The sequence below is a fragment of the Microtus oregoni genome, unplaced genomic scaffold, assembly GCF_018167655.1.
Source record: "Microtus oregoni isolate MIOR12 unplaced genomic scaffold, Mior012 000129F_ref0000347, whole genome shotgun sequence".
Taxonomy (NCBI): Eukaryota; Metazoa; Chordata; class Mammalia; order Rodentia; family Cricetidae; genus Microtus; species Microtus oregoni.
In genome coordinates this window covers 1,074,987-1,091,359 of record NW_024544772.1, presented here as the reverse complement: position 1 = coordinate 1,091,359, position 16,373 = coordinate 1,074,987, and the positions used below count along the sequence as shown (strand labels likewise).

Below are 16,373 nucleotides of genomic sequence, written 5' to 3'. Positions count from 1 at the left end.
CGTGTGTACTAAACATCATCACTAACAGAGAGCACTTTTATAAACACACATCCCACACACCCCAACACTTAGAATGTGGATAGAGCCATTTGGTCAGTAAGGTGCTTTCTGGGCAAGAATGTGAACATGAGATTCAGCTCTGGAATCCACATGCCTATCATCTGAGACCCGGGGAGTAAGAGGCAAGATGTCCAGGTAAGTCTACCTGAATCGCCAAGTGCCAGGTGAGAGGCTGTCTTATAAAGGAAGGAGCAGAGTGACCGAGGAACATACCTGCTGTTGATCTGTGGCCTCCACAGGAGCACTCATCCCTGCAGTGAAACTACCCAGCACCCCACACACCTGCACGCATGTTCAGAACGGAAACCTGACTGAGACATGCCAGAGCCCGTTTCATCCTGTTTTGTTTTTTCCCTTAGATTGAGAGAGGATAATTCATCCATTCTAGGCATAATGCAGCATTTGACCTTATGTTTGGAATGCTTCTCATACAGAAATATTTAAATAAATAAAATGATTGCCATTTTATTTTATTGAAAATGCCTTATTTGAGTCTTTAGTCAAAGAATCATTTGTTGGTTGTCGCTGTGACTCACACGTTTTAATACAGATATAAAATGCCAACACTTATGGAAGCTAATTGACAGAGTTTTAAGCTTTACAACCTACGACATGCTAGCTCACAGTATTAAATTAAGGCCAGTGTGTTCTGCCCATAGTCAAACAATGGTCATGTTATAAATCTAATGTTCTAAGTACTGTATGTTTTAATACAGGGAGGATTAAGGGCTCTCACAGTTGGCCAGGTGATCCCATCAGCACACAGAAGAAAGAAGGCTCTCTGCAATCTGAGGTTAACACATCGCTTGCTCAGCTGTCCACAAATATTGTTCTGTGTACAATTATTAAGTATTTTCATTTCTATTGGTATTCTAAGTTTCTAATATTTACAAATATAGAAATTGAGTGTATATGTTGAGGGGTGCTATTCAAAATCAACAATATTCTCTCATTCCAGTCCACCTTTATCCATCTTTAATTATCTATTCTATTTTCCAGTCCTAGGGAGATCCATCCATTCCCGCAGCCAATGTACTTTCTTGCTAATGTCTGAGCTTATGCAGATTGTAGATTTTATCTTATCTTATTTATTGTTATGTCTTAGCAGCACATTTTTCTAATGAAACACAGAAAAGTCATGGACTCAAATTGGAGGTGATGTGGAGAGGAATTGGATGAGTACGGGGAGAAAAAAGCACAATCAGAACATATCATATGAAAACAATCTATGTTCAATAAAAGAAAAAATAAAGTTAACCAATAAAGAGGAAAATGTAACAATATTAATGTTACTCCAGCATTTTTTTAAAAAATATAAAGTGAAGAAAAATTCTTATCATAGCAAATTTATTTTGCAACGTTCTTTTTGAAACCAGTTTTTATTTTATTTGTGACTATTTGGTCTATGTATGTGTACCACTTATGTGCCTGATGCCCATAGACACTGGGAAAGGAAATCCTCCTCTGGCCTCAGTGTGTGCATATGCCTAGTACAGGCTTCAGCACATACACTAGCTGCTTCAGACACCATACACAACACACACATATAGAGAGAGACAGAAAGAGAGAGAGGAAGAGAAAGACACAGAGAGAGGAAGAGGGGAGAAAACCTTTTCCTACCAGAGAAAGGAGTAAAAGCATTGATGTACAAAATCAGGAAAAAAATCCTGCCGTATCAAATTCAATTTAGACTATTCCCTTTCAATTATTTTCTTCTATTTTATGTGTATGGTTTTCTTGTCTGCATGTGTATGTGTACCCAGCATGCATGCAGTGCCCTTGGAGATCAGAAGAGAGTCATGGGGCCTGGACCTGACTACATAAGCCGCCAAACAAGCTGGCTCTCTGGATTTTCAGCTCTGTTTACGTCAGGTCCCATGTATCTACTACCTGCCTGTCACAGCCTGGATCCACTTCCCAGTCCCCAAGTCTACTGAACTTAGATTAAATAATTAAATAATTAAACAGCAGCAGCAGCAACAACAACAACAACTGGTCAGAGTCAAGTAATGACAAAAAGCAAAGAAAGGTCACCTAGATACTTTGCAGGACACAACAGATAGTGACTGAACTGACTTTGAAATTTCCTGCTTCATGGAAATGTCTGCTGGAAACTATGGGCCTGTAGGCTGAAGATGGATGCCCCAACAGTGCAGAGGAACTTTGGGTGACTGTACAGGCAGCGAGATGTCTCTGTCATTTCTAGAGTTTTGGATTTCTTGTTTGCTTAATTAATATTATATCCTTCTGGAGTCTTTGATGGAGTTAAAGAATATATAGATAGTTATAGTTTTCCTTAGTTATGAAAAAAGATAAAATAGATGTAAATATTGTAACTTTTACTTGATAACTGTTTTGTTATATGTAATTTTGCTATGTTAAAGTTAAAGCCGTTTTTGTTTAAACAGAAAAAGGGGAAATGATGGAGGAAGGTCATTGGTTAAGTAATAAAGAAACTGCTTGGTCTCATAGGTTAAAACATAGGTGGGAAGAGTAAACAGAACAGAATGCTGGGAGGAAGAGGACGTGAGCTCAGAGGCCATGCTCCCCTCTCCCGGGCAGACACATGTGATGAAGCAAGCCGCCAGGTCAGACATGCTGAAACTTTCCCGGCAAGACCGGTGCTACACAGTTTATTAGAGATGGGTTGATTGGGATATCAGAATTAGCCACTAAGGGCTAGAGCTAATGGGCCAAGAAGTATTTAAAAGAATACAGTGTCCATGTAATTATTTTGGGTATAAAGCTAGCCGGGTGGCGGGAAGCAACCCGCAGCTCCCCACTACACAGGAGGACCAATGGAACCAAATAGAAGACCCGGATATCAATCCTCACACCTTCAAACACCAGAAAAACTCAAGTCCAAATGGATCAAACAACTCAAGCAAAAGTCAGCACACTGAACCATATAAAAGAGAAAGTGGGAAGTACACTTGAATGCATTGGCACAGGAGACCACTTTCTAAATATAACCCCAGCAGCACAGACCCTGAGACAAACAATTAATAATTGGGACCTCCTGAAACTGAAAAGCTTCTGTAAAGCAAAGGACATAATCAACAAAACAAAATGGCAGCCTACAGAATGGGAAAGATATTAACCAACTCCACATCAGACAGAGGTCTGATCTCCCCAAAATATAAAAAGAACTCAAGAAATTGATCATCAAAAGCACAAATAATCCAATACAAAAATGGAATACAGACCTAAACAGAGAACTCTCAATAGAGGAATCTAAAATGGCTGAAAGACACTTAAGGAAATGCTCAACATCCTTAGTCATCAGAGAAATACAAATCAAAACAACTCTGAGATTCCATCTTATACCTGTAAGAATGGCCAAAATCAAAAACACTGATGACAACTTATGCTGGAGAGGATGTGGGGAAAAGGGAACACTTCTGCACTGCTGGTGGGAATGCAAGCTGGTAAAACCCCTTTGGATGTTAGTGTGGTGATTTCTCAGAAACAACCTTCCTCAAGACCCAGTAATACCACTTTTGGGTATAAATCCAAAGGATGCTCAATCGTGCCACAAGGACATGTGCTCAACTATGTTCATAGCAGCTTTGTTTGTCACAGTCAGAACCTGGAAACAACCTAAATGTCCCTCGACTGATAAAGAAAATGTGGCACATTTACACAGTGGAGTACTACACAGCAGGAAAAAATAAAGACATCTTGAATCTTGCAGGAAAATGGATGGAGCTAGAAAACATCATTTTGAGTGAGAAAACCCAGACACAGAAAGACAATTATTACATGTACTGACTCATAAGTGGATTTTAAACATAAAGTAAAGAAAACCAACCCACAATCCTAGAAATCTAGACGACATGAGGACCCTAAGATATACATGGATCTAATCTACATGGGAAGTAGAAAAAAGACAAGTAAATTGCGAGCATGGGGACCTTGTACTCTCTTCCCCCATAAGTGTCAATTTACTGTTTGATATCAAACACAATAAACATTTATTATCAGGAAGAAGTCTCATTTTATTTCTGCATGTTATTCTCAAGTACACATTTATAATATCTCTTCACTTAAGCATTTTGTGGTATTTCACAATGAGTAAAAAATAAAAGATGGAAGATGGGGAGAAAAAAAAAGAAAAAAGAAAGAAAAAGAAAAAAATAAAAGATGGAATAACAGGCAATTCCATTGAAATAATTCACTTCCTTTAAGAATTTGTACCTTTTATAAAGTTTTGTCTGGAACAAATTTTCTGGCTTTGTTAATTGTTAAAGAATAATTTAAAAATTAAAGCCTTATGGTCACAGTAAATAATGTAAGTACAATTCATTTTTATGTAAATTATCACATTTCCTTTACCAAGCTTTTATCACCTTTCAAAAGTCTGACTATTGTACTTTAAAATAAAACAAAAAGTATAACTCCAGACTGTGAAAAACACAAAGTTTACAAAGCACTATTTAAGTTTATTTAAATTCTTATACATAAAATTTTCACTTAAATATGTATGTTTATATTACTTTAGGACAAAGCAAAATTCAAGATTAACCAAGTCTTAGACATAAAGAATAGACTTTTACAGAACAGTACACTGAATAGCAACTAAAATCTGAAAGGGATAAACTCAGGTGCCAAAAGGTCTGAGCTTTGCTTGGCAACAGCTGAATGCCCATGTACAGATTGTATTATGTTTTTAGTACTGAACTTAAATCTAACATATTTTAGAGAATGTCAAGCACCAATTACTTAAAGTTCTAATTCTATGAATATAACTTCTAAATATAAGTATCACTGGAACAGAAGAAAAAAAGTGCAAAACCTGCCAGTAAAAGTAGAATAAAGTACCATAAGAGCCAAAGGAGCTGTTTATCAAGTAGGAAATTCCTTTTCTTAAATTTCCTACTATTCTTCAAAATTCTTTAATAATCAAATCCAAAGAGCTAGATCCATTTTATAATATGTCTGGTGAGCAGGAATATCTGTTTAAAATATTAATTCTCAAATAAGAAGTAAAAAATAATCAATTAACATATATGCTATCTTTAAAAAAAACAAGCCCTCACTAAGAAAAATACAAAAGAAAAAAAGAAAAAAAAGGGCTGGCTGAATTGGCCACCTCTATGTTCTAACAGGATTCAGTTTTTAAAACTATATTTTAACAGCCTCTGAGTTTTTCAGGGATTCACATAAAAAAATACAAAGTTGGGTCTGGATCTTCTTTCCATAAAATTTAAGGTAAAATGCAAAAATTGTATTAAAACATTGTACCTATGAAAACACTTTAGTTTCTGCTTTTCAAATATCAAAATTAAGGATAATACCATTACTTCTACCAAGGTCCTCATTTTTCCTCTAATTACCTGAAGTTTAGTTTTTGTGAATACCAAGTATACAAATAGTCTCATGTATCTCGAGATTTTCTAAGTTAATACAAATTGAGTCATTTTCATTACAGATTTAATTGTCATTGGCAGGAAGGACTGTACCTAAAATTTAAACTGCATTTCAATGACAATTTTCAAAATATGCTGTATGTCACAATATATTCCTACAAGTCAGCAAAATTCAGCCTACTCTATCTAGTTCTTATTTATAGAACAAAACTGCAAGGCAATATATAAAGAATTAGAAATCAAGAAGAAGCAAAAACTTTCATTAAGGTTCTCTAAAATTCTGCTATATAGGAAAGAAAATTAAAAACAAGCAAAATCAAATGACCACTAAAGAAAAATTAAAACTAAGCCCAAAGCAAGTCAATGTTCTATAATCAGCAGTGGTAGAGACTTAAACAGAAGTTACATTGTCAAGAATTTGAAAATATTAAGTCAAGGAAATAATTTCCATAGTTTGATAATAAGACATGTCAGAAGAATCTCTCATTTATGTTGGTAATAATTCTAATATGTATTTTGTATCAAAGTAACTTTTCAGGTTACCAATATTAAGTTTTTTTCTTAGAAAAGTACCATCAACATGAGTTAGGTAGTCTTAAGTATTATGTAAGTCAGTTAGGTAGTAAGGTTTCAAAGACAAAATATTCAGCGTAGAATCAGGGACTATGTTGTTAAAAGAAATTTGTTTCTCTCACATAGTAAAGTTTACAGGAAGTAGGATACCCTACTGAATAAAATGTAAAGTCAAATTGAAGCAATATTGTATTTGCTTAACAAACTTACAATATTAGGTCTGAACAAGAATGACTGCTTTTAAAATGAAGTTGTTGCTTCTAAGGCAACATCCCTACAGGTTAAGATATATTCTTAGGGCAGGTTAACTTCCTTATGATGTCGCAATATATGCTGATTCTTTTCTGAGGGTCTCCGGAATCCTTTCTTGCAGTACTCACAGCAGTGAGGATAGTCTTTGGTATGAATGGAGATAACATGTCGCTTAAAGCCTGAGGCATCTGTAGTGCTATATTCACAGTACTCACACTGATATACTTTCCGGCCACTGTGTGTCTTCATATGATTTTGAAGCTCACACTGTTGTTGAAATCCCCTTTGACATCTCTTACATATAAATGGAACACTCACTGTGTGAACTGAGAGAATATGGTGACTTAACACCAACAGATCCAGACCCTTAAAGTCACAGTGTTTACATTGGTGCATTTTTTTACTTTTGTGGGTAGCCGCATGCTTTTTGAGTTCTGAAGGCCTATGAAACCCTTTGCTGCACAACTCACACTTATGAGGGTAGTCTTTTGTGTGAACTGAAATTATGTGTCGCTTCAAATCACTTGAGTTTGAACTCTTATGGCTGCAATGCAAACACTGGTATGTTTTGCTTTCTTGGTGCATTAGAGCATGTCACACTTCAATGGTATCTCTTTACTGTGCTTAGTTTTTATATGTGTTTTCAGGTTAGAAGAGTCTGCAGACCTGTACTCACAATACTGGCATCCATAAGGTTTCTCTCCAGTATGAATCCGTATGTGCTTTTTGAGCTCTGATGGGTGACGAAAACCTTTACCACACTCTACACAAATGTGAGGAAATTTCTTGCTGTGGACTGCTAAAAGGTGGCGATTCAATAATGGCTGTTCATACGTTTTATATTCACAGAATTTACACTTGTACGTTTTGCTGGCTTCTTTTTCTCCATGCATTGTTTGGTGAGAACTCAAAGCCCCAGCATGAGACAAATGGTTCCCAGACTCATTACATTCTGTGTCCTTTCCTGTCTTACTGGCCAGCTTGTGGCTCTCCATGTGATTATGAAAACTTATCTTCTTCTTGGTACTGTAATCACAGTCAGTACAGTGGTATTTTTTATTGGCAAGGTGTTCAGGATGGTTTTTCACATGACTTTTCAAGAAACTTTTTGACTTAAATTTCTTTCCACAAAACATGCAAGGGTAGACAGCTAAGGGCTGTCCATCGGGACCAACAATTATTGCTAAGAAATGGAAAGAGACAAGAAAAATAATCAAACCTCATGTTTTTAGTTTCTTCATTAAGCTTAAAGTATGTTTCCTGGAATTTATCAATTTTTAACATTATTTTCACCACTTTCAACATACATATTGCAATCATAAGAAAGAACTGGATCCAATATGATGGGATGAATTTCATTTTTTTCCAGTTTTTTTAAAGGAAGCTTCAAAGAAGTCTTAAATTACAGTCCTACTCAAAATAATTTGTAAGTAAAGTTAACCGTTTAATTTAATTATTATAATCCAAACTTTCAATAATCAATGACATTTTTCAACAACACCCACAAAAATTTAAATATGTAAAGCTGTGTTCTCCATATACACATGTCCCCAAAACCATCCACGAAAGGAATACAATTAACAATTAAAAGTGCTTTCCTGTTTCCCTAAGAGAAGTCCTTTTAAATTTTAAATGTTCTGGTGGTAGTAAAGGTCTGTGACAGAGGTATTGAAGGGAGGGAGGCAGAAGGATAACAAATTCATTGCCAGCTTGAGCTCCAAAGGAAAAATTTGCCTTTAAACAAAACACAGAAATAAAAGCCCATAAAAACTTGATTATTTTATCTTCACATTAAATAAACTCACAGTCAAGTAACATGATTCATGTCAATAATGACAGATACTTTGAGTAAGCTGGGTTGCCATTAGTTTGCAGTCAGTCTTGGCTAAAGTATGAGACCCCACCAAAATAGAGTAACACAGCTTATGGCTATCTTTTCTGTTCAAACAAAATAACCAGAGAATTAAGTTCCTTTTTCTTAACATCTGATCTATAGCCTGTCAGTAAACCTATCAACGAATGGAAACTTTTATTTTCAAATTCAATGCATCAAAGCCATCTGGGATCAGGCAGTCAAAAAACCATCATTACACTTTTGTGGATATACAACAGCATTTCCTCATATAGTCTGCAGAACACCTTATACCATGGAATTTTTCTCTTTCTTACCAGGTGGATAGTGTCTGGATTCAGGTCTTCTCTTTTTCTTTGGTTTTCGTTTAGGCAGTGTGTCAAGGTCACGTGACTCGTCTAAGTGCAAGACAGCACTTGCAGTGACATTCTGGTTTTCAGTTTCGTCAGAATTATTACCTAACAATGGACATCAAAAACATAATATACAAATTACCAAACTAGGGATTCTTTATTAACTACTACAATGAAATGTAAAACCTGATACCCAATAATAACAGAAACTTCTGTTTTATGTAATGCACTTATGAGCACATTTAGTTGACAACCATAGAAAAAATACCTAACATATGCATCTAACAGTCTGTGAAAACTGTAAAGACACAAGCCAATAGAAGAGAAAAGAAAACAAACTCCAAGTAGAAATTCTCTGTAGTTTTAATTAGGTAAAAATTAAAGTAAAATTTGAACTATATAAGTTCTCCATACTTTTTAAATCACTGACTGGGTTACTTTATATTTGTGAAATCTTAAGACCTCAGAAACCATTTCTCCATAAAGAGATAACAGACTAGAGAGATAGCTTAGTTGATTTGCATTTGAACCCTACACACCCTGTTAAAAAAAGCAAACAAAACAAAAAAGGGATGAATATAAAGGTGCATATTTATAATCCCATCACGAAAAAGGCAGAGACATGTGGTCCTGGCAGGCCAGCCAATCAGTCTCTTCAAGCCAAATAAGAGACTCTCACTCAAAAAACAAGATCTCCTGAGAAACAAATACATAAGATTATCCTCTGTCCTGTAGTGAAAACTTGTTCAGACACAGGATGCTTTAAAGGGAGTTGAAACATTACATCCTGAAGGGAAGGTCCTTAAGCTCAGCAAGGATACAAATCAAAAGCTTCAGGAAGTCCCTGGAAACTGATTAGTCACTCAGACTGCACTCCTTTATCTTCAAACATATTTAGGCAGTTAGGAAAGTAAAGGGAACTGTCAGACAAGATGGACTACTTTGAAGAGGCTCAGATCAGCCATACTACCTGGAAGAGAGTCACATCTTAGTTGCCTGGAAATCCACTCTACAACCTGTCAAAATGCTTACAGGTTACATGATAAATTCCAGGTTTCCAGCTTTCATTTGCCATGCTTGGGTAGGTTTTTGACTATGTTATCTAGCTGTCTTTGAACCATTTCTGTTCTTGTAGGTAACTTCAGATTCCTAAAAATAACTTCAACCAACTCACTGGTTCACCATGCTGGATTTTGGTTGTATCCATACTTTGGTCTCTGTCACTGTTTCCCTATCTGGGATGACTAGACATTTCTTAACATCTCCCGAGGACTAATGTTACACAAGTGTCTCTACATATATGAGCACGTTTCTGCATCCACATTCATACACATCCCCACATAGATATACACCATACCACAAACAGGGTAAGTAAATCTGTACTAAATCTTTAAGCTGTTACTTACCATAGGCCGCTGTCCATGCACTAGGCAAGAAAGCTGACTTCATATCACGATCATCCATCTGTTGTTGTTCATGCACAGTAGTAGCTGCTGCTATGCCACCAGTGTCATCATCTCCTACAATCACTTCCATATAAACCTCATTTGTTATTTCAGCAACATCTAAGCACAAATTATTAAGTACTTTTGTGACTAGGAATATCACAATTTTAGCAATAAATAATTTATTAATATAAAACATCATAGTAATATTCAATGAAGATTGGGTGTATTCCACTTTTTATCTCAATAATTTATTATATCTGCTTATTTATTTAGTTAGTTTGGGCATCTCCCCCAGTTGGTTCTCTAAGCACTTGTTCCTTTAACTTTAGAATAAACAAGATCTAAAATTTCTGGCCACTGTTTTTTGCTTTCTAGGTAAAATGCTCAACATCCACCCATCCTTGCTCCCTTCTTTCAAGGGTTCAAATGCTCATGAGCAAGTCCTGAAAGCTGGAGTCACAGTTACCGGGTGCACCGTACACTTTGTGGCCGTGAGTATGCCTTTTCCTACAAACTTTTGCCTCTGGTGTCTGGATGCAGACCACACTGGCTAAAAAGCAAGGTTTGAAAACATCTGCTTCCTTCTCCAGGAGGATGTAGATGCCGGACAGATCGTCCTACAAGAAGCTGTCCCCGTGAAGAGGGGTGACACTGTTGCCACTTTGTCTGAGCGAGTCAAAGTAGCAGAGCATAAAATCTTTCCTGCAGCCCTCCAGCTGGTGGCCAGCGGGGCCGTGCGGCCTGGAGAAGACGGCAAGGTCCACTGGGTCAGGAAGCAGTGAGGCCACCTGGTTCAGGAAGTGGTGCCTTTTCATCGCGGTCTTGGCCCAAACTAAAATAGCTGCTATCAAAAAGACTTTAACTCTTACCTGTTACCATTTTTTAATAAACAGATTCATTAAAAAGAAAACTTTTTAGCCTTTTTTAAGACATCCAGAAGTGGTAAGGGTCTAGGACGGACACAAGAAACCACCCAGCTTAGTGCCTGCTTTGTTTTTCTGCTCCTAGAGCTTCCTGAACAAGCAGTGGTCACACACACCCAGCCCAAAGGCAGCAGCCATCCTTCAACTGCTGAGCAGCTTGTGTGCTGCAACAGGAGTCCGCACTGCACAGCTGGAGTCTTAGGGTACCTAGAGACAGGGTTAAAATACTCCTTTATGCTTAATTTTTGGTTTTTTAAAAATACTTATTTTTATGAGTACTCTATCTGCATGTATGCCTTTATTCCAGAAGAGGGCTTCAGATCTCTCTGAGATGGTTGTGAGCCATCATGTGGTTGTTGGTGATTCAAACTCAGGACCTCTGAAAGGGCAGCCAGTGCTCTTAACCACTGAACCATCTCTCCAGCCCCTGCTTTAAATACAACAACAACAAAGGGTTCCTAACCTTAAGTGTATAAGGTTGAGGGTGCAGCTCAGCAACAGGTGAGCCTGCACCCCAGGCCTTTGCCACTCACCATCATGCTGTCCCCACCCAGGGTTTATAATCTGAGAAGCCGACGTGCTCAGCTTGGTCCTCAGTACCGTAGTCACAGAAAGTGAGTAAGTTAATGTTCTAGCTCTGTATTTCACGCTGATCTCCACCCATTTTTCCCTAAGGACTGGCCTCCGTGGAAAGTAGTTGATCCCATGTCTCTAGAGAAGACCCACGTGTCTGCAGTGTCCTGGAAACAGTACACCTCAGAGTAGCGGAGCTGACTCTGGAAGGCAAAGGAGTCCTAGTAAGAGACTCCCGTTGTCCGGCTAGTGACAGCATGGGGAAGAGACAGCAATGTCTGCCCTTCTTAGGTCCCAGACCCAGTTAGTTCACTGTGGGGGACCAGTGAGCTTGCTGGGCGTCCTCACAGCATAGGTGCAGAGGTTCTCAAAGGGTGTGCATGCCCCTCCCCCCACCGGAAAGTTTATTCAGCGGGTCTGCAGTTTTCCCTGGCCTATGAACTCAAGCCCCTCCCCAGGCTGCTTGCAATTAAGGCAGAGTTCCATACAACAGGTGGAAGCAATGGCTACAGTGACGGTCTTCTGGCACTTTCCCCCGCGAGGGGCTATGAACAAGCCCAGGTGCAGGTATCCGCAGCTGAACTCCCAAAATGGAGTTGCTTGGCCTGGTGATAGTCACACACAACAGAATATTCCTTAGACGCTGAATGTGAGCGGCCATTGGAGTGCAGTGGTAAAAAGGAAAATTAAACCAGGTGGTGGTGGTGGCGGCTCACGCCTTTAATCCCAGTACTCTGGGAGGCAGAGGCAGGCAGATGGATCTCTGTGAGTTCGAGACCAGCCTGGTCTACAGAGCTAGTTCCAGGACAGGTTCCAAAGCTACAGAGAAACCCTATCTCAAAAAACAAAAAAGAAAAATTAAATTAAATTATGAATACATTATTGAGTTAGTAAATACGGGTATTTATCGCTTACTACGGAGATCATTTGGTTCTGTTAGTCTACTCAGAACTGATCCACACACTGTTCCGGCAAAAGGCTTTGGTGGGGTAGGGGTGTCAAAGGAAAGGATTTGAGTTCCCAAAGGTTAAGTAAGACAGACGTTCTGGAGGGTGAGAGTCGTTTCATGGGAGTTAAATTCTCAGGATGTTAAGTGACTGTCTTAATTAATCTACAGATAACATGCAGGAGACTGGGGAGATGCTCAGCTCAGAAAGGCTCCTGCCTCCAAGCCTGACAACTTGAATTCAGTCCCCAGGTTCCACACGATAGGAGAAGGCAAATATTCCACACGCATGTGCCATATATAACACATTCCCCTCCTGAACCACACATACAATAAATAAAATGTGTAAACTTTTCAAAGCCAGATGTGGTAGCTCATTCCTTTGATCCCAGAACTTGGGAGGCCGAGGCAGGTGGATTTCTGAGTTCAAAGCCAGCCTGGTCTACAGAGTTTCAGGGCAACCAGGGTTAAAGTGAGATCTGTCTCCAAAAGTAAAGTAAATTATTAAAGTACAATATATAATGTAATAAGAAAGTTTAATAGTTAATTCTTCCTAGTTATTTTTTTCACTGGAAGTGAAAAATAATGCTAAAAAAGAAGGTTCTTAGGCATTATCACTTTTTTTTTTTTTTTGGTTTTTCGAGACAGGGTTTCTCTGTGGTTTTGGAGCCTCTCCTGGAACTAGCTCTGTAGACCAGGCTGGTCTCGAACTCACAGAGATCCACCTGCCTCTGCCTCCCGAGTGCTGGGATTAAAGGTGTTCGCCACCATCGCCTGGCTATCACTCATTTTTTTAAATATATTTTTGAGATGGGGTGTGATGGTGTAGCGAGCTACATGGAATCACAACTGATAGATATATAATCAACTGAGACGGCTAAGGCCTGACCTATGCTATGATCACACAATGATTATCAGCTGCCTGCATATGCGTGGGCCTATGGGCAGTGCCCACCTGGCAATCCGGGATTGGCAGCCCATGCCTACTTAAGGGCTGGGAGATGTTTGCCCAGAGAGGAAAAAATGAGAGAGGTCAACAGAGAGAGAGGAGGGAGGAGAGAGAGAATTGTAAAAGGTCCTAGAATAAACTGCAGTGAGAAGAGCTCTGGTGGTCGCATCATCCTTGCGGGACGAGGGTGGCCATGGCATGATGGCACTTGCCTTTAATCCCAGCCTTCCAGAGGCAGGGTAATCTCTTGAGTTGAAGGCCAGCCTAGTCTACGGAGCAATTTCCAGTACAGCCAGGCCTACATAGTGAGATCATGTCTCAAAACAAACAAAAGACTAAATAATAAAAAAATAAAATAAACTTTTACATCAGCTTACATGGTTTTCAGATACATGATTTTGGTTTTGGTTCTCAAATGTGATTTTAGATAGGGTCACATGTTAGCCAGGCTGACCTCACTTCAGTATATGGAATATACTGAACTTTTGTCAAATACATTCGCATCTTAAGTTTTTCTGTTGAGGCATAGATTCACAACCACACCACTCCATTTGCCACACCCCAGAGCTCAGGTGAAGTCACCAACGCTCTGCAGAGCCTCTGGGTCCTTGTCCTCTGTCGTCCCTCAGGGGAAGCAGTCCTTTGTTGTTCTGCCTACTTATCTTTCCATTAAGATTTCTCTACTAAGTAATTGGTTCAGAGCTGGTTTTACATGCCTTTAAACTGAGGATTTGGAAGACGGAGGCAGGTGGATCTGAGTTTGAGGCCAGCCATGGCTACGTAGTGAGAGCCTGTCTCAAATATATATTTAATATTTAATAAGCAAGTGATTTAGGGATTTCTGTTTGGAAATAAAGCTGACTGCTTCTAATTGGCTTTGCCTGCTTTTATGTGAACTGAAGTTCCCATAGAAGAGCCACACCTTTGTTACAGGTTCCTTCCACAGGGCGGACGCCCTGCTCTGAAAGACAGGAGAACTACAGTGTTGTCTCTCCAGAGGCAAATGTTCTTGGGCTAGCTTAGGCCCTTAGATTGCTATGTCTTACCCACCTCTATGAGTGATCAAACACGTTTGAGACTACAATCCTTCTGGAACGAGCAGACTCCTAGCTTTAACACAAACAGCCTACAACAGATCCCAGACAGATGTTTCCAATAATGTATTTGAGAGACTTAACTGGCAATTTTCTTTGTTCTGTTACCATAAAAACAAAATGAAACTGTTACCATGCTGGGATGTGAATTTTGGGGGTAACCTGAGTCTGTTCTTGGACACTTCTGCTTGCCTTTAGAATAACTAACCTTGTATTCCCTTTGAGCTGTGTGTGTGTGTGTGTGTGTGTGTGTGTGTGTGTGTGTGTTGGCATCAACATCTGTATAAAAGAATACCACAAGATATGTGTACACTTTCTGTCTTTAGCTTTGTTGGCTCACATTGATGTAAAATCTATATTATATGTTTTTCTGAATCACAGTTCGGTGTGTGAAATACCACAGTTCTTCATTCCGCTGATGCCATCTGAGCAGTTCAAGTCTAGTGCTATCCTAATAACTACTGCTGTCCTTATCTTTGCTTTTCTGCACGTGCCTAGAAGTAGAATTACTGGGGCACCAAGTATTGGCGTCTTCAGCCTTAGCAGACTCTGCCAGTCTTCTGCCAAGTTCTCTGGCTAAGCCACACTCAAACCAATGGTGTAAGCACCACCTACCTGATGTTTCTGCCATAGGATTTGAAAGATGCCCTGATTTCTGCATTCAAGGGAAAGTTAGTGCTCTAAAAAAAATATTGCTCTATGCGCAAGGCTTCGTGCCAAATGATCCACATGCATTACGTAATTCTCACAAGATCAGTGTCTGAGGCAATGATTACTTCCTCATATGTAAGCAGAGAACGAAATACCACTTATGTCATAGTGCTGTTGCAAGGATTTAGAAACTAAAGCCCATGCCTCTTGTTCTCATCAGTTCTCTTGACTGAGGAGAACCTCTTGGTAATGCAGAGTTAGAATGTTACAGAGCCAGAACAATGCCAGGTGGTGGTGGCAGATGCCTTTAATCCCAGCACTTGGGAGGCAAAGGCAGGTGGATCTCTGTGAGTTTGAGGCCAGCCTGGTTTACAAAGTGTGCTCCAGGACAGCCAGGGCTACACACAGAAACCCTATTCTGAAAAAAAAGTAATATAAAAGGCTGGGTGGTGGTGGTGCACACCTTTAATCCCAGCATTCAGAAGGCAGAGGCAGGCGGATCTCTATGAGTTCAAGACCAGCCTGATCTACAAAAGCTAGTTCCAACACAGGTTCCAAAGCTAGAGAGTTCCTGTCTCAAAAAAACTAATAATAATGATGCTAATAATAATAATACTAGAATGTTACAGAGTCATAACCAATTTATATTGAGCTACTTTTAGTTTAGTTTTTTTTTAAAAAAAATATGTACATTGGCATAAGGGTCAAATCCCCTGGAACTGGGGATTACAGACAGATGTGAGCGGCCATGTGGGTGCTGGGAATTGAACCTGGGTCCATCCAGAAGAGCAACCAGTGCTCTTAACCACTGAGCTATCTCTCCAGACTCCTGGCTTAGCTCTGTTTTTAAGCCATTCCTCTCTGACCAGTGTCTCACTGAACAGACAATCATGCAAAACTTCACAATGCATCCTTAGCTGACTACTGGTTTCCACCATACCTAGCCAGCGTCCGAAACCTGTACCACATTTTCTCCACTCTACTGGAGTGCTCCAACCTGTGGTCCCCACCCAGGGACTTGGTAAGTGCCTGGATTTATGACCTTCTTTGTTCTCTCATGTACTTCCTTCCTGTGGAACACATTATTCTGAGCAGGCTGAACCTGGCTCTTCAGGCAAGTTCATTTACAGAGCTCAGAATAAACTACTTCTTATTCCTTTTGGGGTGAGAGCTGTTTGGGTTTTGTTTTTGTTTCTGTTGTTTGTTTCTTTGTTTGTTTTTTTAAATATTTATTTATTTATTTATTATGTATACAGTATTCTTTCTGTGTGTATGCCTGAAGGCCAGAAGAGGGCACCAGACCTCATTACAAATGGTTGTGAGCCACCAT

At 39.2% G+C, this 16,373-nt stretch overlaps 1 protein-coding gene across 1 annotated transcript; it reads right to left on the bottom strand.

The window, feature by feature from the left end:
• Positions 1 to 6,296: 6,296 nt before the first annotated feature.
• Positions 6,297 to 10,103, bottom strand: LOC121444515 (zinc finger Y-chromosomal protein-like). Its single transcript, XM_041646332.1, is given in 4 exon segments — positions 6,297 to 6,850; positions 6,853 to 7,437; positions 8,424 to 8,564; positions 9,866 to 10,103. Coding segments are annotated over 4 exon segments (1,518 nt in total).
• Positions 10,104 to 16,373: the final 6,270 nt, after the last annotated feature.